Source organism: Excalfactoria chinensis, chromosome 16, assembly GCF_039878825.1.
Source record: "Excalfactoria chinensis isolate bCotChi1 chromosome 16, bCotChi1.hap2, whole genome shotgun sequence".
NCBI classification, from domain to species: Eukaryota; Metazoa; Chordata; class Aves; order Galliformes; family Phasianidae; genus Excalfactoria; species Excalfactoria chinensis.
The window spans coordinates 5,959,533-5,981,931 of record NC_092840.1 but is presented as its reverse complement, the minus strand read 5'-3'; the positions used below and the strand labels follow the sequence as shown (position 1 = coordinate 5,981,931).

The window sequence follows — 22,399 nt, the reverse complement described above, 5'->3', positions numbered from 1 at the left end:
CTCGCAATCTCTGTAATTGGCTGGTTATGCTGTGTGGGGAATGATGCTTCAACCAACCCATGACCCATCCCATAGCCGCAGGGTGACCCAGGGCACTGCGGAGCTTCCTGTGCCTGAAGCAGATGGGGACTGGAAGGCTGGCCAGCATCCTCCCTGGGGACAACAGGAGCGTGAAGGACAGGGCTTGAGTGCTCTTGGCACTGGGCTCATTTAATCTCCAAATGGCGGGGGAGAGGGATGCAGCAGTCACCTTGGCCACCTGCCACATAGCCGTCCTTCGCACCCGAAGTGACCCAATTAAACCCATCCTCCTTGTACCCATCTCTCTGTGTTGCCTCCTGCCCTGACAGCTCTCCTTACCCTCACCAGCAGAGCAGCTCTTTTCATACTGGAGGATGTCAATGGATGGTGCCAGGATGAGGTGCAGCCTTCCTCCCCTTCCCATGTACTTCAGAGGCATCACCCTGCCTATCTCAAGCATCTATGCCTACATTGGAGAAATGCATGCCCAGCACTTAGGCAATTTAGTCAATGAGCAACTCAGACTGGACCCTAGATGCTTGTCTGGATTGATTGCCAGACCTTTTGTGCCAATAAAACCCAGTGGATCTTTTCTGTGCCATCCATCATGGCAGCATCCCAATAAATGGGTGGCTGGGACCACAGGGCTGGTGGTATGGTGTGTGCTGAGATGCCACCAAGGTCTCCTGATGGCTGCCACTTGTGATGTCCCCATAGTGGTTTTTCTCCTCTTCAGGGCTGAGGCTTTTTGGTGTGGGTCCCCCCCCCAGCTTTTAGCTTAATATTTTTTTAGGCAGGTGCCTATCAGGGTGAGAGCTGTGGCAGCTGCTGCCCTGGATTTGTCACTTTTGGAATCAGGACACAGCTCTGGGAGCTCCAAAAACCTTCAGCTCAGTCCTTCCCCTGGCAGCGCTCAGAGCCCTCACCGGCTCCATCAGCACAGCCTTGCTGCGGCTGAATAATTCAGTGCTCTGCAGCAGCTCTGGGCCTGCTGAGCCTGCAGCACTGCTGGAGAATGCCAACAAGGCGGGTGCTGCAGAGCAGCAGCAGCCAGCCACCGTTTGGGCTCAGAAAGCTGAAAATTGAATTCTTTCCCCTGCAGCCAAGCAATGGACTAGAATGCTGTGCTGGCACAGCATATCTGCTCTGGAGAGACTTGGGATCAAGTGGTGATGTCAGGGAAAGGAGCACCCTGAGGGCTGCCAGGTCTCTGGGTGCTGTTCACTGCAGTCCAGGATGTGCCATGATGTTGGAGTAGAACTGGAGGCACCATGGGTTCTCCCTGCAGCATCCTTTGCCTCCCCTCACCTTCTCCTAGGTGGTGTCCTTGTTATCCCATCAGGACAAGGGGCAGCTAGGGATGTCCAAAAGGTGGGGCACTTTTATTAAGTTGCTTAGCTAGGGTGTGGGGCACCAGGACAATGTTTCAGTGCTAGTTAGGGGCCATTGAGGCCAGAAGGGAAATGAGGAAGTGGCTTTGGGACGGAAAATATAGGAATGTGGAGAGGATTTGCTGCCAAGGAACACACTGTGTCTGGTTTTGGCTGAACTTTGTTTTTCCCAGACAGGTTTTACCTTGCCCTGAGTGCAAGGCTTGCATGCAAATAGGATGAAGCAAAAGGGCTGAATCATCCCCGAAATGTATGGTGGTGCCCCCAGCCCTGGCCATGGCCCCAGGATCAGGGACACATCAGTGATAGCAGCAGTATCCTGTCCCCAGAGTGCCCTGAACACCTTCCATCCTGAGCCAGCACTCCCCAGATGGAGACCCAGGCTGAGGCAGCACCTTGGCCATCATTTGACCATTGTCTTGGCTACCATCTTGGCCATCGTTTGACCATCCTCTTGGCCATCAACTTGGTGGTTGTCTTGGCCGTCCTCTTGGCGATCATTTTGGCCATCATCCTGACCATCACCTTGTCCATCACCATGACCCACAGCTGCAGCAGTGACCCTACTGCCTGCTTTCCATCACTGATGTCTCCTCACTCCAATTATTGTCCAGGTTGCTTCTGGTGGGGTGCAGTTGCCCTCAGCTTATTACTTGCCACCCCACCAAGCCCCCAGCCCACTGCACTCTCCTCATAAGGCTGCAGAAAGTGCGACGGTGCTGCAAGGAATTCAAATCACTTTGCTGTGCAAATGAACAGCCAGCAGAAGTAAGGCTGGGGAGCAGTATTCCCATTTATGTACAGAAATTGTGCTAAGCAAGCAGGTTCTGACAAGGAGCTACGAACACGTAGAGGAAAGAGAAATGCCGACGGCGTTAACGTTTGTGGCTTTTTACAACTTTTATGTCTGACTTAGAATTAACTTTTGAGCTGGAAAAGCACTAACTTCTGATAATTAAGCCCCAAATACATTGGTCTCAACATTAGGTGTCACCCACACACGTGTTCAGTCCCCAGCCCTATTATTTTAAATTGATGCAATTATTCATCTTGCAGTGTAATATATTTCTTGTTCTCTGGTGCCCAGTAGAGCTTAAAGCAGAACAAATGCTTTAATAAAATCGAGATGGTGCTTCCAGGAAGCCAGAGTGCTGGGTTATTAAGGACTGTAGTGAGAGGAGCAGGTTTGGGAATCTTTAATAACTTATTGCCTAATATTTCTTCCTTGCAACGTATTTATACGATTAGCAACCGTTTTCTGTTCACTGATTAACTTTGTTTACTTCTTAATTGGGTTTAGCGCTGTCTGTCTTGTGGTTGAGAAATAATTGTTTGATTAACGTGCCTGAATTTACATTTTCATTAAGCCCCGGCATCGGTTCTGTACCAATTAGCTGCACCGTAATATGCAGATCTGGGACATTAGAATTACAGTTTTAGCCCATTAGGTAATAACTGTTATATTGATTGGTGATAATGGAGCGCAGACGGTGAACACACAGCTGAGCTGTGGCTTGAGGTGGGGACATGGTGGTGGCAGGGAGGGGGATGGTGCTGGGGGATGGTCCCATACTGCTCCTCCAGCTCCCTTCTGGCAGCAGCTAGTGATTAAATAGCTTTAATTGGCTCTTTTAATTTGGGAGCCCACGTTTGGCTGCTGTGGTACAATTTTGGTTCCAGCTGGGCTGGGTGATTCAGGTGAGATGTGCCAGAATGGGAACACAGCCTTCCCAGGGGCAGAGCCTCTGCTTCCAGTGATTTAGGACTTTTAATTAGTAATTAGTAATGATATTGAAATTAATGCCTTTACTTTGACAGGAATGAGCTGCCTGAGACAGCAAGGTGACTTCTGCAGTGGCAGCTCCCACTGCTCCATGGGGACGGGATGGGGATAGAATGAGGATGGGGTAAGAATGAGATGGACAATAGGAAAGGGATGGAGATGGGAATGGGGATGGAAATGACATTAGATGAGGATCGGTATAGGATAGGAATGGGGTAAGGACGGGAATGGAAATGGCATAAGGTGAGGATGGGGAAGATATGGGGGTAGTATGAGAGTGGCAATAAGATAGAAATGGGAACTAGGATGGGAATAGAATGGGGATAGGATGAAGTGGAGGATAAAGATGGGGACAGGCACAAGGACAGCAGAAGGACTGTGAATGGGGAGAGGGCCAAGGACAGGCACAGGAGCAGAGATGAGGACAGGGACAGGATCTGCCAGGTGCCTCCTCCTGGGGGCAGGCAGACAGATCAGCTGCTGACCCCGACAGAGCTGATATGACCACATGGCTGTGTTGGACAGCTGGCAGTGAGGCTGGAGATGATTTTCTATCAAGAAGGAGGGAGAGGTGGGGGTCAAAGGACCCCTTCTTCATTTGCTTTGGTGACCCCAGCGTGGCTTTCTAGCTGGTAATGCTGGAAGAGCCAATGTGAGAGCAAGTTACTATATTTGCTCTCATCTCTAATGTGGCTTTTTTATGCTGGATTCTGCTCACAAAAACTAGGACACGGCCATTACACGTGTCTGCTCTAAAGCTGCAGTAATCTCCTGCTCTCAGCCTGGGGACAGCAGGGCTGGTCTACAGGGTCCAGCCTGTCCCATGCACTGCAGAGTCCCTGGGGACACCAGGACTGCCAAAATACACTCTCTCTTTCTCTCACTCCTCTTTTCTTTTTGTATGAAACTGGTGATGAATTCCCTCTTGCCAGAGGGGGAAAATGGGTCCAGATGATAGCGTGCTCTCAGCTCATCTGTAACACGCAAACGAGGAAATGGAAAGAGCAGAAAGAAATAATAAAGGCAGATTATGCTGCAGTGGGGAACTCTGGCTGCCACGGGCAGTGAAATACAGTTGTCACTGCTGGATAACGTTCTCAGGTGAGGGCTGCAGACCTGTCCCAAGAGGCTTCCTATCCCCAGTGGGAATGTCCTGCTGCAATGGGCTTGGAGATGTGCAGGGCTAGGAATAGGGAGTAGATAAGGATCCAGGCCACAGTCAGAACCAAGACCGGAGCCAAGTCCAGGTCTAAGAGCAAGATTAGGACCAGGGCAAGAATAAGGTCCAAGGATAAGGACCATGTCTGGGATGAGGATCAAGACCAGAACTAGAACCAAGACTGGGACCAAGTCCAGGACCAGAACCAGAGCTGTGGCTGTGACAGTTATGAGGCAGGTCCAAGCAGTTTCCAGCTGACAGCTTGGGGCATTGCTGATTTGGGATAAGGATGGCACCATCAGAAGCAGATGGTGGCTCTGTAAGCAGGCGGGGAGCTGGGGGCTGAAGCTGATCTCCTTCAGGAGATGGTTTTACAGCTTCCATTGAAAAACAGCTCCTTCATGTTTCTACCAGCCGGAATTTTACTGGCAGTTAATTTGTGATGTACCACCCCCGTTCATCACACCAGGGAATGGCTGAAAAAGCCATTCCTTCAGTACAGGAACAAGTAGACCTAGACTTTATGGGTTATATTCTCCCTTCAGTATCTTAACGTTATCGGGAATTAGCTGCAGGAATCTTCACAGCATCATTTGGTGGAGGGCAGCTCTCAGCCAAGAGCAGTATAATAACGATACTAATAAAAATACTGCACTCATCTCCAAGGTGAGGGGAATGGCTCCATATGGCATCAGCCAGCATGGGTTCTTTTGCAGGAGACAATGAGAAGAGGTTTCACCCCATAGGGAACTCAGGGTCCAGCAACATCTTTGGGGTTACGTCACCCATGATCTGCCCCATGTGGTTCCCTTTACTCTGAGGCTTTATCCCTTGCTGTGGATAGGGCTTTTGTACAAAGCTTTATGCACAGCCCTTATCCATCCCCTCCTGCCCCAGCTGTCCCCTCCTGCTGTCCCACCCTTGCAGAGCTGTAATTTATCCATAGGGGAGATGACGTGTGCCCTCCTCCCCCGGGGCCCGCTGACAAAAGGGATGTTTTATTCCAGGACTTTATCCCAGGGAGGAAATAAATAAACAGAGAAACAGAAACCTCAAGAATTTTTTAAAGCGCTTATCAAAATCTTTTCTTTCTCCCCCTTTTGTTTCCTAAGGCGGAGCAGGGAGCCATCCCCTCCATCTACACCCTCTGCGCTTCTTTCCCCTTCAATCCCTTAATCGTCTTCCTTCCAGCTTTAATCCACACGCTTCCCTCTTTCTTCTTGTTTGTTTTGTGTTTTAGTTCCCTGAGCTCCAAACAGTCACAAAAACAATGCCAACACATGGGAGGCCACATCCTCCCCTAATGAGCTGTGCGTACACATGCAAACCTATCTTCTCATACATCGCTCCTCTTCCTCCTTCTTCCCTAAAATGCTTTTGATGTTCAGTCTCCGATTCCATTCTGTGCTTGCAGAACTCTCCCATGAGGCTTGCATCGCCATCGCTGCCATCCTAATGAGTTAATTAAGAAAATGCAGAGCTGGAGAGGTGAGTGCTCCTGAGGATGGCACCTGGGAGGCACGGTCCCTTGGGAAGATGCTTGCTGCTCCCATGGGGCCAGGGATGTGGTGCTGGGGATGGTCCCTAGTGGATGTGATGCAACAGTGCAAATTGGGAAAGAAGAGGACAGGCAACCACCTGCACTGCTCCCTGATAACGCAGCCCTGCTGCCCATGGAGTTTTGGCATAGATGTCTCAGGGATAGTGGTGATTTTCCAGCCCCCTGGCAAGGATTTAAGCAATGAATGACCCAAAGGCATCTCCTCATCCCATTGGTTTCCACTTGGCGCAATGTCTGCAAACTCTGGATTCATCTTCTCATCTCGGAGTCATTAAGGCTGGAAAAGATCACCAAGCTCAGCAAGTCCAACCCCAGCTCACCCCCTCCACTAAACCACGTCCCTCAGTGCCACATCTCTGCATTCCCTGGACACCTCTGGGGACAGTGACCTCACCACCTCTTTGGGAAGGCAGGAAGGCAGCTCCAGCTCCACCACCACCCATCTCCAGCCACACTGTCTCCAGCACCCCGGGGCAGGATGTGCTGCTCAAAAAGCTGACATTTTGAATCACAGAAGGACTCAGAGCAGTGGTTTCAAGAACAAACTTGGTTTTTCGCATGGCGGCTCATTAGTGGCACAGAGCAAGAAAGCAACAGCGAGCCATTTAAATTGTAGATTCTGACCTTTATGCTTAAGATCTTTTCAGGCATCCTGTTTACAGCTTTTTTTCTTCTTGGTGTCTGTGTGTGTTCTGGCACTTCATAATCCTCAAAATGAGATTTGATGCTGGCTGCTTTTCTTTCTTCCTTTCTTTTTAGTATTATAATGCACCACGTCCTCCTTCTTTTCCCCACCGAGGAGCCCTCCAGAGACAGCCCCAGGGAATTAGAAATATCTAAGAGCCCCATAGAGCAGCACTGCCACCTCCCTTCAGTGGTGGCCCTCTGGACACAATCCCATGTATGTGTCTGTACCCAATGAACGTCACCCCGGTGCTGCTTCCCCTGATAAGGATGTTTAAAGAAACATTGACATCGGCTTTTGGCTTCAAACTCAACATCCCTGACATAGAGGTGGGGTGGCACTGGCACTTAGGGACACTTCAGAGCAATGTCATGTGTCCCCTTGCAATGGGTTAAGGATGGAAATAAATGCCATTCAAAGCCTATAGAATGTGGACAAACAGAGGCTCTGGAGTCCGTGATCCAGAATGATTCCCATTTACACCCATGGGAAGCATTCCCCCAGCCCAGCATCCCCCAATGGCTCCTAGATCTCCATCCACCCTCCCCCCCCTCTTCCCCCCGAAAAACCCCCTCAAAACTCTGAGTTATTTTTTTGCAAATTCTAATTTTAGCCATCATCTCTCTGCTCTCTCACACATGCAGCCACGCTCGGAGCTGGTTTGGTTCTTCACGCTGCAAAACCCACATGTTTGCATCTCGCAGACGCTTCCTCGCTGCTCCCCCAGCTCTGAGATGCGGAGAGAAACCAGCGAGGTCTTTGCAAGCAGCAAACTTCCTTCTGGCCGATGCCCATCCGGAGAACACACAGCACATCCCAGTAGGATTTGCAATTTGGGATTGTTAATAACTCGCCGTGGAGCTGCAGGGATGACAGCCCGGGTAGGAGGGAGGGAGGCCACACCGAGAAACCCAACACGATAAAAATAGCACCAAGCAGAGGCAGCGCTCCCCATCTCGGTTTCCTATGGTAACGTCGCCGCCGTCCCTGCGTGCGTCTGCCCGGGGCAGCTTCGGATGCTCCATCGCACATGGATGCTCCGGCAGCCAGCAAGGACGGCGCTGAGGCTGCAGTTTCCCTCTGCGGGTGCATTCCCAGCCGTCGTCCTTCTCTCACAGCTCAAGGCCAGCCAACGAGAGCCCGGAGGCTGCCCCTCGTGCCGTGACCCCATTGCTTTGGGGCCATCAGGAGGACAACCCCCCCCCCCCCCGTCCAGCCCCCATACCCCCCGCCTGAAACAAAGGAGCCGGGTGGGCAGCAGAAGGGGCCATGGCACGGAGGGTTCCAACCTTCATCGCACCAACACAGAGGTACTCCTTCAGATCTGATTATTCCGGGCATAGAGAGACTGTGGGGTGGCACTGGGTGGGCTCGGAGTGGCTGTAGGTTGGCACTGGGTGGGCTCAGAGGGGCTGCCCTCCAAACTCCCCCCCCCTAGAGCTAAAGTTGCTGAGACAAGCACGGGTTCAACCCCTCTCTTACCATGTTTTACCATCCCAATTTTTGCTGCTCGAGGGGAAGTTTCTAATTGATTTTGTATGTGTGATTATTATTTTTTTAATTAATTGCTGTGGCCTCAGATAAAAGGGGCAAACCTTATTTTTCAGTCCCGGCTGGGAAATCCTGGGCTGAACCTGAGCGGGTGGGAGGTTTGCATGGATCGGAATGTGGGTTTAGTGGGTTCGGGTGGGTGCTTCGTCCCTGCATCACCCAGAGTGACCGTGCACCGAAAAAGTCGTATCTATAAAATAAAGAACCGAAGGGCACAAAGCAGCGGCAGGGAAGGAGTTAAACGCACGCAGCGCTGTAGGACCGAATCGCAGCGGCTTCGGGTTGCGCGCAGCTCTGCGGCCGAACCGAACCGAGCGGAGCGCAGCGGTGGGGAATGGCCTGGGGGGGGGTGGAACTGCTGCCTGCTGCCCCCCGGCCCCGCTGCCCCCCCGGCTCCGAGGGGATGGAGGGGCGGCAGAGCAGGGACGGCGATATCGGAGAGCGCTGGGTGCAGGTAGGAGGGAGGGGGGGTGATGGGGACTGGGGTTGTAAGCGAGGGGATGGTCTGGGGGGCTGAGGGTTGAAAAAAGGAAGAAAAAAAGATCCAACATCCTCCCAAAATGTGGCCGTGGGGCTTTGTGCTGCCTTCTGCTGCCGGAGCCGTGGGTTTGGGTTTGGGTTTGGGTTTGGAGAGGCACAGGGACTTCTCCTCCCCCCTGCAATCTGCAGGAGGCTGGAGGATGGCGATCTCCTGCCACGAGCCTCCCCTGTTTATTTGATCCGTTCGGCATCTCAGTGGAAGATTTTAATGTAAAGCTTTTTAAAAAAAAAAAAATAGAAAAGAAAATGCACCAAGAAGCAGGAGGCAGAGGGGAAGTGTGTGAAGGTTACCTTGAGCTGAGCACTGCTCTCCATTCCTGGCATCAGGATGGGGTTAAATAAAGTTTCCCGGCACTGTGGAGCTGGGGAGCACTCTCTGGTATTGGGGTCCAGCCCTGAGATGCTCCTGCCCATCCCCTGCTCCTTCCCCCTCTGACTCTGCCATAACTCCTGGGCAGGTTGTGCCCAGTTTCCCCTTCCCACAGGCACATTCCCTTTCCCTATGTGTCTGGGACCTCAGCCTTGCACAGGGCAATGGAAGCAGGCAGGCTCTGGCTGTGGATGCTCAGTGACCCCATTGTGTCACCCCACACACAACCGTCGGGCAGTGGGATGTGGTGGCTCCAGGGCTTTTCTGTCCCCCAGACACTTCGATTTGGGAAGCACAGCAGAATTCAACTGAATGGAGGCAGCCTCAGATGCAGTGCAACCGTTTGCCATTGCACGTTGGGATCTGCTTCGAATTCTCTTGCCGGTGTGGGGCTATAAGAGCAGCAGGATGCCATAGGGGTGGGTGTGCAGAAGAAGAAAGAAATCAGCCCCCCTGGGAAGGAGCTCTAAAACAGGAGTTGCAAGAACAAATCTTTTGTACTGTACTCATTTAAATAGGCTGGAGAAGGCATTGTCTGCTGCTCCAAAAGCTCGTTTTCCTAATTGCCCCTGTGCTGTGCATAATCCTATATTACTGAGGGTTGAGCAAAGCCCACATTAGCAGAGGGTGAAGCATGGGCTATATGGGTGAATTATGTGAAATCTGGGGCAGTCTGGGGAGGGTTAAGGGGGGGGGGGTCACAGCTGCCAGCCCTTGGCTGATGGCCCCATGGACCTCCTATGGGCTTTGTGGGGTTTATGCCAATATATGCAGCATGGGGTTGGTCCTGTTGGTAGTGCTTATCCTCTCCGGTGCACATCTTGGCTCACTAAGGCGTATTGAAACCTATAACTGGATTTTGCAGACTGGGCGTAAAATACCTAGAACATAATATGTATTAAGACTCATTAGGTTAAGCCAATTCCCAGCTACATGGAATCATTTGAATGGAATTAAATCACCTTTTTCACAGAGCTTAAGTGTCAAAAGGGTGCCAGCGTCTGGGATGGCTCCTTCTGCAGCTCTGGGGCTGAGGGAATGGGAGGGAGCCGGGAGCACTGAGTAACGTGGCTGAGATGGAGGCAATGTCCCCAAACTGCTGCTGGATGACATAGGATCAGCCTGGCCCTGTTTGCATCCAGACAGGTGTGCAGGGAAAGGAGTGCAGGTTGGAGAGGTGAAATGGTTGGGAGGGATGCACAAGGAAGGATGATCCATTGGGATGCATGAGAGAGATGCTCCAGGGAGGGACGCTCCTTCCACCAACCCTGTCAGGTTGTGCTGGAGGATACCTGAGTGCTAGGGAGAAGAAAAGAACACTGCAAAGTGCCAGATCCAGGTGGTGTGGGATGACTGCATGCTGCTATCACAGTGTGGGGAGGGTGCAGAGGGGATGCCCTGCATGGCAGCGGGGACATGGGGACACCCTGCAAATGAACACTGTGCACTGACTCATGCACAGCATGCAGCACGTTTTCCATGCTGTGCCATGGATCCTTTACACCATGCTCTGTATTCTGCACGAAACACATGGGATCCTGTGCATCGTGCATTCGATCTTCCACACAGTGCTTCAGATCCTGCACGGCATGAACTAGACCTTGCATGCCTTGCACTGGCTCTTGCAAAAGCTGTGTTGCACTCTGTGGATCGTGCATTCTGTTTCACACGCTGTGCACATTTCCAGACACAAGGGTGCTGGCAGGGTGCAAGTCTGTGTTACAGAGGGGGGAGGGGGGCTTGCAAACATCACACCACCCTGCCCTACCCACCACCTCCAGCCCATCACTTGCTATTTTAAAGCCCTATTCTTTCCCCGTCTCTCCGATAAGAAATGCTAATGACGCGATGAAACTGGATAGTTCAATCGCCTTCTTCTCCTAATGGAACTCTTGTGTTCGTTAATTTGCTGTTTTTAATGGGCTGATTATTCTCCTGCGCTGGGGGAAACCACGTGAGCACTTCAGTGTGTTTTTGTCGTGGTCAGATGTGAGGTGGTGCTTGAAGGCAGCTGAACCTTGTTGCTCACTAATTGTGGAGCAATTTGAAGGGGAGGCCCAGATGTATAAATTAGTGGCACCGCATTCCTTCAGATCACAAGCAACTGCTGAGCTCTGCTGGGATCTTTACCCACCATCTCTGGGTGCCAGGGAGATGAACCTTGGGAATTAAGGAGGTAGGCAAGGCTTTAGCCCTGAGGATGGGGAGTTTTGGGTGCTCCTGGGGGTGAGCCCCATGGTTCTCCCCAGCTTAGTATCCTCAAGAGTGTTGCTGGGAACATTTGGGTACTGGGGAAAATGAAGTGAGGAGGGCTGGTGAATAAAGGAGCCACCATGGGGTGGGTTTATAACACTGTTATTGCATGTTGTTACCCTTAGTGATGCCCTGAGCCCCTGCTGGGTCAGAATGCGGCTCTGCTTGCTGTTTGTAATCCTTAGCCAGCAAGGGAGCGGTAAGGCAAGAGCATTATCTCCTCCAGACAATTAGCAGAGGCATTAATGGAATATATGCAAATGTACAGTAATTGACCTGCAACTCCGCAGTTCATGATGGAGAAGGATGAGCTCCAGATGGCTTAATGAGAGTAATTGAAGCCCCTTCTTTATATGCAGTGCTGCCTTGCTGTAGCCCAGCAGGAGCAGAGCTGGGGCTGGAGCAGAGGTGAATGGGGATACGGGGGGTAGGAACATGGAAAGGGACAGCTGAGTTTGGAAGTGTCCACTGATATAGAAGCTCAAATAGCATCTAGTCTCCTTGTTTGGTTGCTACTCTCTTTACTCTGACTTTACTTCACCTTTGTTTGCTTGCTGGGTCTGGGGAGAGATCAGTGTGTGAAGACCATGGGTTGTGGGTCCCAGTGAGTGGATTCTTTGTGGGTTGCATGTAATTCATTGAAGAGGTGATTGAGTAACTAGTCTGGGAACCCAAATTAAAATATTTATGTATAATTCATGCCATATGTTCCACCAATATTTTTTATTTAATCAACTGAAGACAGATGGCAGGAACATAGAGGCCATTAAACTAATGGCACTTTGTTTTTCCATTTATTTTCCTCTCCTTTCCTAAAATAAGACGTGCAAATGACAGGCAGCAGAGCCATCGGTAATGGGAGTGTAGAGGCCCATGGTGCTGGTGACATATCCCACTAACAAATACCTTCTCCTTGGTTTGCAGGTGGAACTTCCTCGCCCTGAGACTGAAATGAATGGAGAGCCTCAGGGCTGGAGATGCACCCAGGGACTTCTCACTGCTCATCTGCAGGGTGCGCAGCCCTGATCTTAATAGAGATGCTCACAGGATCATCTGCTGCTGAGAGCTGCTGCACCCACTGATCTGCTCCAAAGCTCCACCCTTCCCCATGCTCCTCCATGCTGCTATGTCCCTCCAAGGGGCTCATCTAGGAGGGGAATAATGCAGAATCCCCCACAAAGGAGAGCATCTCCCTGGCCCTCCAGGAGGGATGAAGATGCTATGGCCAAACTGTGGGTAAAATTCCAGCGCTCCTTTCGCCGAAGACCAGTGCGCTTCTTCACGCTTTTGGCTCTCTATCTGGCAGCTGGCAGCTTGGTTTTTCTGCATGCTGGTTTCACTGGGGAGCCCCGGGTGACAGGGAGCCAGCGCAGCCCTGGAGCGGGTGAGGGGCTGGGACTGCCCTACCTGGGGGGCACACGGCTGAGCCGAGGTTTCCAAGAGGTGGCAGTGGGTCGGCGGCGTGGGCACTGGTTCAAGGGCATGGCCAAGGAACCAGCAGAGAGGAGCAGAGTGGGTGACTACAGCGCCGTGCGGAGCCGAGCACCCAAGGGACGGGGTGGCCGTGAGAAGGAGGAGGACAGAGGTAAGGGCTGGTGGGCTACACATCTGGGGTGGTCTTGCCCTGAAATCCAGGGAATTTTGGTCTTGCATCATGTTGGTGAGATGTTTCTGAGCACGTGGCACTAGTATATGTGTATTTATTAATAAGTTATATGGATGGCATGATGAAATTGGGTTTTTCCCTTCCCAGTAAGCTGGCATGCACGCCCAAAGGGTGCGTGTGGTTTGCTTTGGAAACCACTGGTCTAGAGGATGCTTTAGGGAGGGTTGTCTTCTTCATCCCTCCCCTCCCAAATATCAATCATTCAGGGCACTTCTTTGCTCTTACCCTGTGTATTGCTGTGCTTTAGGTTGCAGCTTGCAGTGATGGGCACTTTGGGGCTGCCTGATGGGGAGATGCGCAAGGACTGTGCTGACAGGTGGAAGCAGGGAGATGTGGCTTTTGGGGACATGGTTTAGTGAGGGTGGGTTGACAGTTGGACTCAATGATCTTGAAGGTCTCTTCCAACGTTAATGATCCCATGATGTGTTGATGGTTGGGTTTGATAATCCTGGAGATCTTTTCCCACCATAATCTGATGATTCTGTGACATCTCAGCCCCAAGAACTCCCATCCTTTGAAAATTCAGGATCAGTCTCTTTGGCTTCAATGAACACTGAAGCCTGACATGCATGCTGGGTTTGGCCAGGAGCTCCCTGCCTGTGGTGTGGTGTTGGGCGGGAGCGTTATTAATGAACAAGCATAAGTGAATGCAGTAGTTCTCATTGATTTTTAAAATGTCATCTATTTATCCTGAAGGCAGCTAAAGGCAGAGTTCCGTGCTTGCTGACATGCTTTGAGGTTGCATGGTGATGTGAGACAGCATTGCACGTCTGGTGCTGGCACCCAGTGCCTGCAAAACCCAGTGAAACACAGAGGAAAGCTTCCACTGTGCCTCTGTCTTTGGGGTTTGCCAGGCAAGCCCCCTCCCTGCTGGCTTTGTGACCACTTGGCAAGGCGGCAGCTTGCCTTCTTGGTTCAATGGGAGAGCTGTTAGGATTTGTTGTCAGTAATAAAGTGGACTGTGAGAAGCAGCAATACAGCTTTGCCACAGTACAGTGCACCTGTGACAGCAGTGTAATGGATCACCGTGGTATTTAGGGCAATTGCTGCAGTATTATCCATTATAGGAAATGCAGAATGAAGTCAGCAGAAGAGCAGTAACTAACCAGAAAGGTGTTTGGGTGTTGTTGGGTTCTCTGCTGCCTTCTCGTGTGCTGTGAGCCCCACAGGATGCATCATGGTTGCTGCACAGCATGAGAGCCAGGATGTCCCCATGTCTCTGCCATACTTTAGCTGAGGGTGTCCTAATGTCCATGCCATCCTTCTGCAGGGTTGTTCCCATGCCCTGGTACCAGGGGTGTCCCATTTGTTTGAGTGCCTGCAGATTTCTGCCTGTCTGCAGATGGAGGCTGAGCAAGGTTGCTCCAAGTGATGGGGCTTTTAATGAGAAGGTAAAGCTGCTTGTGGTGTTTAAGGTACTTTCTACTGTTAAAATGAGACCAGAAGTCTCCCTCTGGATGACATTCCTGCCCTGATGCTCGCATCCCATTATGCCATGGAACATTCTCTGTGCCATGTGCAGCCATGATGTCCTGTTAATGCCAACTGACACATCCAAGACCTTGCCAGATGGCTGGCGAGCAGGAGCTGTCAGTCACCATGAAAACCTGTTGTGCCTGTATGCACTGCAGCTTCCTACAATCAGTTTTAGCTGGGCTCCTCCAGCTCTGGTGCATGAGCAAGCAGTGGCACAAAGAGAGGGGAAGCAGCCACGTGGACGCTCAGCCAGGGATGTCCCCATGCCAGATGAGGGTTGCAACACGGAGCACTGGGTTTGATTTGTTGCATACAGATAATCCTTGCCTGTTGCTGAGCGCTTCCTGGTGGTGGGCATCATCTGTGATGGTGCTGCACACAGTGGTTTTGGGAAAGCATCTGCAGAGGAGCTTTGTGGGGCTGGGGAATGGCTCAGCCTTTGATCAACGAGCTGGAAAATCAGGGGCAGGTATTTGTTTCAAGCATCACTGCAGCACAGCCCTGAGAAAACACCTTGGTTCTGTATTTAGCTTGCTAAACAGCTTGAGCAGGGGAGGAAAGAGGGTGGACAGATGGACAGTGGTGCTCGGGGTCCAACCAGCAGCCAGCCCTTTTCTCCCCCATTGTCCTTTCATCACCCTCATTATTCCAGTTGCCTTCCTAATAAGTTGCAGCACAACATATGCCAAGAGCGATGGATTGAACGTAATGCACATCAGTCACCGGTGCTGTGAAAATTGCCAGAGCGATCCTGTGCTGGTTAGATCTGTCACGAACTAAATTAGCTGACCTGCTGAAACCTGCTCAGCACTGCAGAAATGGCAAGTTATGCTGAGAGCAATTGGGAGCAATGAACAACGACTGTGTGGTGGTTTGAGTTATTAGGAATGTTGCTTTCTGCCTTCATCCACCCCACGCCTGGGTTGGTTTGGAAAACCGGATTGCAGTGTGGATGGGGCTGTGTGCAGGGGCATGGCAGCAATGGGGTGGGCGGGATGTGGGGCTGCTGCAGGACCCTCAGCAGATGCTCAATGCAGGCAGGAGGTAGGAAATGGGGGCATTTTGGTAGGGAGGGTGTGCTGTGTGAAGGTGTCTTGCTGTTGGCTTGGTGTAGGGGTGGAGAAGCACAGCTGGGTGTGTGCTGTCCATGACGGGCACAGCTGTGAGGAAGGAATGCAGTAAGGATGGAACTGTTTGTTCTCAGATTATTGGAAAAGGCTGAATTTGTCAAACGAATGATTTCCTTGTAGCTATTTATTCAGCTCTGCTCCCTGTCCACCAGCATCCTCGTTTGCTCTCAGCACAGACAGCCATCACTCTTTACTTTGCCAACTGTTAGTGCTGGGCAAATATTGTCTACATTAATGTCTGCAGGGGGAAAAAATGAGTTCCTGGCTGAAAGAAATCTGGTTCAGACTGCATTTCTCCTTAACCCAATAACTCTGTTCCCATCCATGTCCTCCTGAGGACCCGTTTGTTTTCTCCCTGTCCTGAGTTGCCAGTGCACCGCAGCACATCCCTAATAATAAACATTATCATCATCATCATCTGCAGACTCTGACCCTTTCCTCTCCCCTCCCCAGCCAGGTACATCGGTTGCTATGTGGACAACACTCGGAGCCGCACGCTGCGCGGTGTGTCCTTCTTTGACTACAAGAAGATGACAGTCTTCCGTTGCCAGGACAACTGTGCTGAACGGTAGGGTGGGGGTGCGAGCAACGCACCTTCATTCATTTCCCACGCATCCATTGGACTTCTCTGCTGCCACTGTTCCTTGCCCCAGCTGTTCCTCTCCCCCAGTTCCCCACTTCTTTATTTCCCTTTAGATGTGTGTCGCTTTGATTTATATCTATTTATTTATTTATTTATTGCTGGGAGTGTAAGATACTAGTCTTACTCTTCAAGAAAAGGGTCGGGGGTTGATGGGCTCTGTGCAGTGCTGTTTTCCTATGGGGCAGGTTGGTGCTGGGCTCTTCTGACTATGCAGTGGTGGCCTCACCACCCATCTATCACCTCCACCACCATCCCCATCCCCAGGGACTGTCCCTAGCACAGATCTTACCCCAGTAGCAACTCCTGTTCCATGCCCAGCACTTACCCCTCTCCCCCACAGGGGCTACCTGTATGCAGGGCTGGAGTTTGGTGCTGAGTGTTACTGTGGCCATAAGGTTCAGGCACCCAATGCCAGTGAATCCGAGTGCAACATGGAGTGCAAGGGTGAAAGGAGCAGCACCTGCGGCGGGGCCAACCGTCTCTCCATCTACCGCCTGGAGCTGGCCCAGGAGTCTGCCCGACGCTGTGAGTCTGTGCTCCCTAAATATGGGGATCCCACTTGGGGGTCAAATACTGGTGCCCCTACTGGTGGGTTCGATACTGGGGGTAGTAAGTCTCTATGAGCCAAATTAACTTGGGAATGCATTGCGTTGATAGGGGATGAGAGTGGCTCAATAATGGACTCATCCCATTTGCTAAAGCTTGCTCCTTACAGCTGGCCATGCTGGCTGATGGTGCTGGGATTAGCTCCATCTGGATTTAGGCTTTTTGGGTTTCACCATGTGCTGTAACAGCCAATGAGCCAGGCACACCTCACTGCAGGGACATTTTGGTTCTTCCCCATTGAAGGATGCATTCCTGGTTGGTTTTCCTTTCCAAACACCTCCCAGAAAGAAGCTAGCTAAAATCCAATTAGAAAAAAAACTGTTAACAAACTCATCCTGATGGGTTTGCTCTCCCTGCAGATGGCAGTGCGATATTCCGGGGCTGCTTCCGCCAGCCAGACAATATCTCCATTGCTCTACCTGCCAGCCAGCCCATGCCCAACATGTCTGTGGACAAGTGTGTGGACTTCTGCACTGAGAAGGTACTGAAGCTAGCACACAAAGCTGAGCCAGCAGATGTGTCCTGCTAGATAGATCTGCATCCTGTTTAGTGTGACTTTGATCTTTATCAATGATGAAATTTGTTGTCCTGTGGCTCATCAAAGGCTGTCACCCTTGGGGAAGGAGATTTTGCTCCTGCTCCAATGCTTTGCCTGAGATCAGCAGCCCTGGCTCTGCCCGTGGGCTCACAGTAGGCCTCCAGCAAGATCATCATAGAATCATTAGGATTAGAAAAGACTACTAAGATCATAAAGTCCAATGATCAACGCATCTCCACCATGCCTTCCCATAGAGTCATAGAGTTGCTGAGGTTGGATGAGACCTCCAAGATGATCAAGGCTAACCGCCAACCCATCACCTCCATGCCCAATAACCCTTGACCCTAAGTGCCACATAAATTACCTGAATGAGGCTCTGAGGATTGCTCTGTTCATGTGCCCATCTCTGCAGGAGTTCCCGCTGTCGGTGCTGGCTGGCACTGTCTGCCACTGTGGCTTCCCCACCACACTTTTCCCCCTGCATGAACGTGAGGATGAGCAGCTCTGTGCCCAACGCTGCGCTGGAGAGGAGTTTGAGAGCTGTGGCACCACCGAGTTCCTACTTGTCTACCAGACCCAGGTGCAAGGTGGGCACAGGATTGGGGCGCTGGGTGGCTGCTGCTTCATCCATCCCACAGGCAGCTGCACCCTAATAGCTATTTGCCATTCATTAGAAATCACAATTTATTGTAGTTTCCCAGGAAATAAATCGTCCCCTGAACAAACACTTTTAATTACTGCTTATATGAGATGCAGGAAATCGCAGTTTGCCATCTGCCTCCAATGAGATCCCTCCTTGCTTGGGGTTTTTTTCCTCTTCTCACCAAGCTGTGGTGTGCAGCCAGCAGGTGAACCCACCAGTATATTGGAAATAATAGAGTGGGGGGCAGGGGGGTGGAAGACCAGGAGTAAGCACTAAGTGCCCAGAATGACTCTTGTCTCATGCTGAACAAAGGGGTGGAATTAAAAGTGCAATATTGACTGGAATGGAGGGAAATGCTGCAGGCTGAACCTACTTTCCCTTTACAGACAACCGCTGCATGGACCGCCGCTTCTTGCCCACCCGTTCCAAGCAGCTTGTTGCCCTGGCCAGCTTTCCTGGGGCTGGCAACACATGGGCACGACACCTGATTGAGCTTGCCACTGGCTTCTACACTGGCAGCTACTACTTTGATGGGTCCCTATACAACAAGGGTGAGTAGGGGTGTGTGTGTGTGGGGGGGGGGGGGGGGGGGGGGGTGTAAGGTACAGGTGTAGCCAGAGAGTGCTGATGCTGCTCTATAGTGCTTGAGTATGTTTCAGCCCATGGTGGGTGTTGGAATTTCTGGGGCAGTGTTTCTGTCTTCATTGCAGCAGCGATGGGTGCTGGCCTCCCATGGAAAGGCTCTAGGGGAGCTGCTGCATACAGGATTAAACAGCAAGGAGGAATTTTAAAAGGAAAAAAGACTTGAGGCATGTAGGAAGCATCTTCAGGCAGAAGCCAGCTCCTCTTAATACTGCATGCCATTGCAATGGAGGAGAAAACATAAATTACCCATTTTACAGCCATTTGCCAAAGTTTCACCTGTACTTCTTGGGATGCCAGCAATGATAGCTATAGAAATGCTGTATGTGCTCTGTCTGACAGGGTTCAAAGGTGAACGGGACCACTGGCGGAGCGGGCGGACGATCTGCATCAAAACCCATGAGAGTGGCCAGAAGGAAATCGAGGCCTTTGATGCTGCCATCTTACTGATCCGCAACCCCTACAAGGCTCTGATGGCAGAGTTCAACCGCAAATACGGGGGGCATATCGGCTTCGCTGCACATGCCCACTGGAGGGGTAAAGGTAGGAGTGAGTTGGTCCGTGTGTAGTCAGTCTGTGGTGCCACCACGTTGGGTCTCCTGGGGTGAGGAGCATCCCTTAGGCTTGCAGTCGGTAGGGTTATTGTGCAACTGTATAATCATTAAGGTTGGAAAAGACCTCTAGGGTCCTTAAGCCCTATGCTGCCACCAGCATAGGGACACCCTCCTCAGGGCAGACTTCTGCAGGGTGAAAATCACACCATAGCTGCTTATGGTGAATTCCATCCCCTCCTTCCTTGCCTTGGGCCTTGCCAATGGATTCGACATGCCCGGCTGCTCGGAGAGAGCCACCTTCCCATGCACAGACAGCTTGCAGAGGCTTGTTAATTATAGCAATTTACAAATTGCTGTTGTGGAATTGACTTCATTGGAAAGAGTTAAAATATTTAGCTTGATTGAACATCTGCTACCCTTAATTCAGAGTTTATTTAAGGGGATCTTTTTCCGTTGTTGCAGTGATGTGCCTGGATTTCGTTATTACCATGTGCTTGATGCCAGCAAAGACATTTTAGTTATGATCTGAGCCCTCCCCAGCATCCATAACCCCCCAACACCCATGGGGAAGCCCCCTGGGCTCCAGCCCCATGCAGTTGGGTACAGCATGTCCCATGTCTCATTTGTACCCTCTGCTGTGGGGTGCAAGAATTGCTCCTGGTTCATACCCAACCTAAAGAGGATGCATGTTTTAATGTGTGTTTAAGACCTGGGTCAACTGTCAGATTAGCTGAGTTTTAGCTCAACTTGCTTGGGAAAGTGGAGGTTTGCCATCGTTTGAGGTCTTTATAGATGGGTTGAGAAGTATGGGTCACCATAGTCCATGAGCTCAAGTTTCCCCTGCAGAAAGCCCTGCTCTCCTCAACATCCCACTCTATTTCCATCTCTAATTTTGGGGTACTTCAATAGGTGTTGGAAAATGCTGGATGTGGCCATAGGCGGCCAGGAGTTTTCTTCCCTTGGCTACAAGCAAGCAGAGACTGAAGGCTCAGCAAAATCCCTATTTTGTTCCATCACATTAATTTTACGAGGTCCCTGGAGCAGTTCCAAAGCAAAGTTTTATGCGATATGATTACACAAGGTGAATTGTCCCGTATCTGTTTAATGAAAGAGATACCGTGTTTAATGATTCTTTGGGGAATTAAATACACTTCAGCTATTAATCAGGCATTGGTTTCTTGGGGAAGAGAGGAAGAGGCAGATACCCAGAGCTTCATGCATCATGAACCACGTGCAGAGAGCGTTTCCAGGAGAGTCGTTGCTTGTTATCGATGTTTCATTATCCTTTTTATCCCGATTTTTATGCAGAGATCAATTAGCCAAGACAAGTGATGGGGATAAGTGAGACATGCCAGCGTCCCAGAACATGTCTCACCTTGCGACGTCCCTATAGGCTGAGTCACCAGAGCAGGGAGATAAGTACCATGAGGATCCCATAGTTTCCTGATGCTCACCTTCTCTATCCCTGTGCTCCTTGCAGAGTGGCCGGAGTTTGTGGCCAACTATGCGCCGTGGTGGGCGACCCACACGCTGGACTGGCTGCGCTTTGGCAGGAAGGTGCTGGTGGTGCACTTTGAGGACCTCAAGCGAGACCTCTTCACCCAGCTGAAGCGCATGGTGGGGCTGCTGGGCATCACTGCCTGTGAGGACCGCCTGCTCTGTGTCGAGGGCCAGAAGGATGGCAACTTCAAGCGCTCGGGTTTGAGGAAGCTGGAATATGACCCCTACACCCCTGAGATGAGGAAGATGATCAGTGGATACATCCGAACGGTGGACGCGGCTCTGAAGCTCCGTAACCTATCAGGGGTGCCGGATGACTACTACCCAAGGTGACGATGATGGTTGGGGGGCCTGCCCCTACCTAGGGAGGAAAGGATTGATTTCCTCTGCCTGCTTCCACCCAGTGGGTGGCTTTCTTGTAATTCTCCATCTGCTGCTATGAGCTGTTAATCAACCCCCTGCATGAGAAGCGTTTGCTCCCCAGCCATTGCTCAGCTTGCTTGGTTGATACCTTCACAGAGCTGGGCACCGAGGGGACACACAGTGCCCTGCCACTGTTTCTGGTCCCTGTCCCCATCCTGCAGGTGAGCCTTGGCCCCACTGGACACTGTGGGAGTAGGTAAATGGGGTGGTGTGGGGCTGAGTAGCTCCATTCCACTCCCACATTGGCTGCTGCAGCATCTTTAGCAATGCAAGGAGTTATTTGCTTTCATGGATGCTGCAAGGTAGGGGCCCTGTCCTCCTGGGGTGTGAGCTGGATTTGGGTGGCTGTCCCTCTGCTTTGTGCACTACCTGAACATCTCTGGGTCTCCAGTAGGGATGGAGATAATTCCAACAAGGAGGAACACAGTGTGGGGGGCAGCACTGTGGTTTGCATTGAGGTGAGGTGGTCATGATGCACTTGGTGGGACATTTCTGGGTTCTTCGGGAGCCACCTCTGTGTGTGGTAATGGAAGCACTGACCCTGGATAGAGGAGCATGTAGGACCACTAGGAGCATCCATTCCTCATTGCAAAAGCTCCCAAGCAAGGACAAAAACCCCTAGGGAGCTGTTTCTGGGGAAGGGTGAGTGGGGTGGTGGTCTAGATAAGATGTGAGCCAGCTCTAAGCCATTACTGTGTGGAGGAAACCAAAAGAGCTCGGTGCCTGGAAGACATCTGCAAAGCTGGCTCTGTGCAGGGCTGCACGTTGCCCCAGGCACCCCAACACAGCTGGGTGTCCACCCTCCCTCAGCTGGATGGAGGTGCAAAAGCCATATCTTGTCTGCAGCCTTTTCTAGAGTTAGATACTCAACGATTGGCTTTTAACTCTTGATGGTGATAGACACGTGTGCACAGGTTCAAAATCTACAAACAGCAATTAACCTGTATTCAAGGGAAAAGAAGAAAACTCCACTGGATAAAGAGATTATCAATAAAATATATTTTTCTAACATGCGTGAGGAGCTGACATCGCCTAAGGGACAGGATGGGGGGGGGGGGGTCTCTTTGCATTGGGAGCCACTCGCCCATGAATGTATTTTGCAAAGAGGGTCCTGGTGTCCCCTGTCCTGCACTGCAGGCCGGTGGCTGCCTACCTCTGTCAGAACAAATCCTCAGGTCAACCCAGCTATTAAAGGAGTTTTGTTGCTACCCTGTTTCTGTGTGTGTCTGTGAGGCCACAGCCTCGAGGCTGGCTGATGACATTC

General features: G+C 51.3%; 1 protein-coding gene across 3 annotated transcripts; it reads left to right on the top strand.

Annotated features, from left to right (window-relative positions):
* Positions 1 to 7,241: 7,241 nt before the first annotated feature.
* Positions 7,242 to 22,343, top strand: WSCD2 (WSC domain containing 2). 3 transcript variants are annotated; one of them, XM_072350784.1, is made up of 9 exons: positions 7,242 to 7,910; positions 12,239 to 12,899; positions 16,040 to 16,154; positions 16,570 to 16,754; positions 17,195 to 17,316; positions 17,786 to 17,960; positions 18,403 to 18,567; positions 19,001 to 19,201; positions 20,693 to 22,343. In XM_072350784.1, exons 2-9 carry the CDS (start codon positions 12,476 to 12,478, stop codon positions 21,043 to 21,045), a joined length of 1,740 nt encoding a protein of 579 aa, XP_072206885.1. In that variant the 5' UTR covers positions 7,242 to 7,910; positions 12,239 to 12,475; the 3' UTR covers positions 21,046 to 22,343. The 3 variants fall into 3 exon arrangements, with proteins under 3 accessions (XP_072206885.1, XP_072206883.1, XP_072206884.1); XM_072350782.1 differs by lacking the exon at positions 7,242 to 7,910 and adding an exon at positions 8,262 to 8,605; XM_072350783.1 differs by lacking the exon at positions 7,242 to 7,910 and adding an exon at positions 11,102 to 11,237.
* The last annotated feature ends 56 nt before the right edge of the window (positions 22,344 to 22,399 follow it).

What these genes read in the sequence shown, in the direction of transcription:
- WSCD2 (XM_072350784.1), top strand. Translation starts at nt 12,476, where the DNA reads ATGCAGAATCCCCCACAAAGGAGAGCATCTCCCTGGCCCTCCAGGAGG. An exon ending in CCAGGAGTCTGCCCGACGCT is followed by an intron (nt 16,755 to 17,194) that starts GTGAGTCTGTGC and finishes CTCTCCCTGCAG; the next exon opens with ATGGCAGTGCGATATTCCGG. An exon ending in CTACCAGACCCAGGTGCAAG is followed by an intron (nt 17,961 to 18,402) that starts GTGGGCACAGGA and finishes TTCCCTTTACAG; the next exon opens with ACAACCGCTGCATGGACCGC.